Genomic DNA, 2500 nt, shown 5'->3' with positions numbered 1-2500 from the left:
CAGCATAATGACAATAATACCTCTTTCTTCCCTCCTTCACCCACCCAACCCAACAGACTTATGCCAACACGTGGTATGCAAGTTCGGCGGTCGGTGCGAGGCGGGGCACTGCGTGTGCCCGACCGACTGCCCTCCGACCCGCGAGCCCGTGTGTGCTTCTGACGGCGAGACGTACGAGAACGAGTGCGAGATGCAGAAGGCGGCGTGCGAGGTCGAGGGCGGCCTGCGAGTGACCTTCGTCGGGGAGTGTTCGGAAGCGCGCACCTCCAGTGAGTACTTTGTGTGGTTGGCTTTGCTTGTTTCATTATTTTTTTATTTTCTTTCCTTTTTTTTTATTTTATTTTTCGTTTTTTTTTGGTGGGGGGTTTTGGGGGGGGGAGGTTGGATGAGGCTGTTTGTTTGTTTCTTTGCGTTTCGTTTGTTACGTTGGATGTATGTACGCGTGTGTACGATGTGTTTATTTACTGATCTGTTTGTACGTGAGTGAAGTTTTTTTTTTTCCACCCTGTCGTTTTAAGGCTTAATTTCGTGCGAATATTATGTTCTCGTACTGTTATCAAGTGTTTCGGTTCATGTGCAATGTCTACACTGAACGGCATTGCATTTTGTCATTAAGTCTGTACTGTAAGCTCATTGGCAACTGTCCTGTTTCCGTTGATGGATTTCAGCCGAACTATGAAGAGCAGCTGCAGCTACGTTCAACATTTTTCAATATTCATAAATAATCATTGCTAGTCGTGACTGAGGGTACTTTTCCTGCGCCACATAATAGAATTCATCATGCAATTCATTCCTATCAGATAAAACTGATATTGTTATTAAAGCGGATTGTATTAATTCGTAATACACCGATGGTTAATCTGAATAATTGTTAAAGTGAAACTCTGGCGCACCGAATAGTTTAGTTAAAAAGGCCTGATTGCATTTAAATTCTTTGAGTTGTGGATCGTTAGCAGAAACGGCCGGTCTTTTTCTTCTTTTTCTTTCTCTTTTCACTTTATTTTTACTGCCATCATGATATCGTGAGACGCGTTTTGGCGAGCAACTCCTGCCAAAATTTCTTGTTTGAGGTTGACCTGAGGCTGGTTCGTGAAGCGACCTTTCTCACAAGTCCAAATTGCGTCCCCGGGGAACGTCTTGATAAATCTTGCTTTTAGGAGCAAGCCAAAGCAATAAATCTCAGTAAAGGACGGTCGCAAGAACGCCTCTGACCAACCCAAAGCAAGAAAGGTTGCTCGCCGAAGTACTTTTTTGTAGCTGGGATCATTGGTTTCTTACTCTTCCTTAAAAAATAAAAAAACGGAAATCCACTATAAAGCTGATAAATGACATCCTTGTAAGTAATATGCTGTGTTCATTAACTCATATGAGAAGAAAATAACACTGTTATCCAAAGTGTTCTACACTAATTTTCATAATGTTCGTATTACTAAAAAAATGAGAGTAGCTTAATCTTACCGAGCGACACTTCAGTTTGTCTGGGCTGTTACTTGCTTGTGTGACGCTGCCCTCGTGTTGATCTCTCGTCACCCTCACTGTGTCAACAACCCACACTAACAACACGAGTACCTGACACGTCTTCCAGTTGCTGTGTGTTGTTCCGAGCGCGCGCACACACTACTACACACCTACACACACTGGTACACACTCCGGATACACGAACACACACGTAGACGTACACCAGGACCCAGCGACGCCCCCCCCCCCCCCCCTCGACTAACTCTCGTCCCTCGCGTCGGCTGCCAGAGGACGAGCCGAGCCCCGTCCGCCCTCGAGACTCGTCGCCGCCCCCGCCCCCCGCCGCGGCGCCTCCGGTCCCCGTGCACGCCCTGGTGCCGGGCCCGGCGGGCGACGTGTGCGCCACCATGACGTGCGAGTACGGCTCCACGTGCACGGTGCTGGAGGACGGCCTGCCGCGCTGCTCGTGCCGCCTGGACTGCACCAACGTGCCCCAGAGCCCCGTCTGTGCCTCCGACCTCAAGATGTACCCCAGCGAGTGCCTCATGAACAGGGAAGGGTGCCAGCGACAGGTGGAACTCAGGCTCAGGCCGCTGGAGCTGTGCGAAGGTAGCCTGCCTGCGTCACCGCCCACCCGCCACCCGTCACCTCACCACCAACCCTGCATGAACACCACACTGCCACACGACATTCCCCACCCACCATACCCTGCATGGCTGGCGCAACCTGTAGAATAGTTCTGTGTCTTTGTTGTTGGTGTGCAACTGTGCAATGTGCATGTGCAGCGTCCTCTTCGCAGGATGCGGAGGGGAGGAGAGAAGGAAGAATGGGGGGAGGGGGGTGAATGTTATTCCTTGGTGCATGTGAATCTTATCTTTGGTAAGAATTATCTTCTCTCTTTCCTCGTATTTTCCAGATGGGTTTTTAATGCTTTTGAGTACAGATAGTGTTACGTAATACAGTGCATTCCTTGAAAGTACATTTTGTATCTGGACGTGCGTGTGTATATGTATCTGTAGTTTGACCCTGAATGTGTGTATGT

General features: G+C 49.0%; 1 protein-coding gene across 2 annotated transcripts in view; it reads left to right on the top strand.

The window, feature by feature from the left end:
• Window positions 1-2500, top strand: part of LOC125041171 (agrin-like) — a 125076-nt gene that overhangs the window by 101919 nt on the left and 20657 nt on the right. For both annotated transcript variants that reach the window (XM_047635989.1, XM_047635990.1), the window contains one exon: window positions 57-269. In XM_047635989.1, the coding sequence (XP_047491945.1) occupies window positions 57-269 (213 nt within the window). The remainder of the gene's footprint in view (window positions 1-56; window positions 270-2500) is intronic.

The sequence above is a fragment of the Penaeus chinensis genome, chromosome 30 (genome assembly GCF_019202785.1).
Source record: "Penaeus chinensis breed Huanghai No. 1 chromosome 30, ASM1920278v2, whole genome shotgun sequence".
Taxonomy (NCBI): domain Eukaryota; kingdom Metazoa; phylum Arthropoda; class Malacostraca; order Decapoda; family Penaeidae; genus Penaeus; species Penaeus chinensis.
This window is presented reverse-complemented; position numbering and strand designations above follow the sequence as displayed.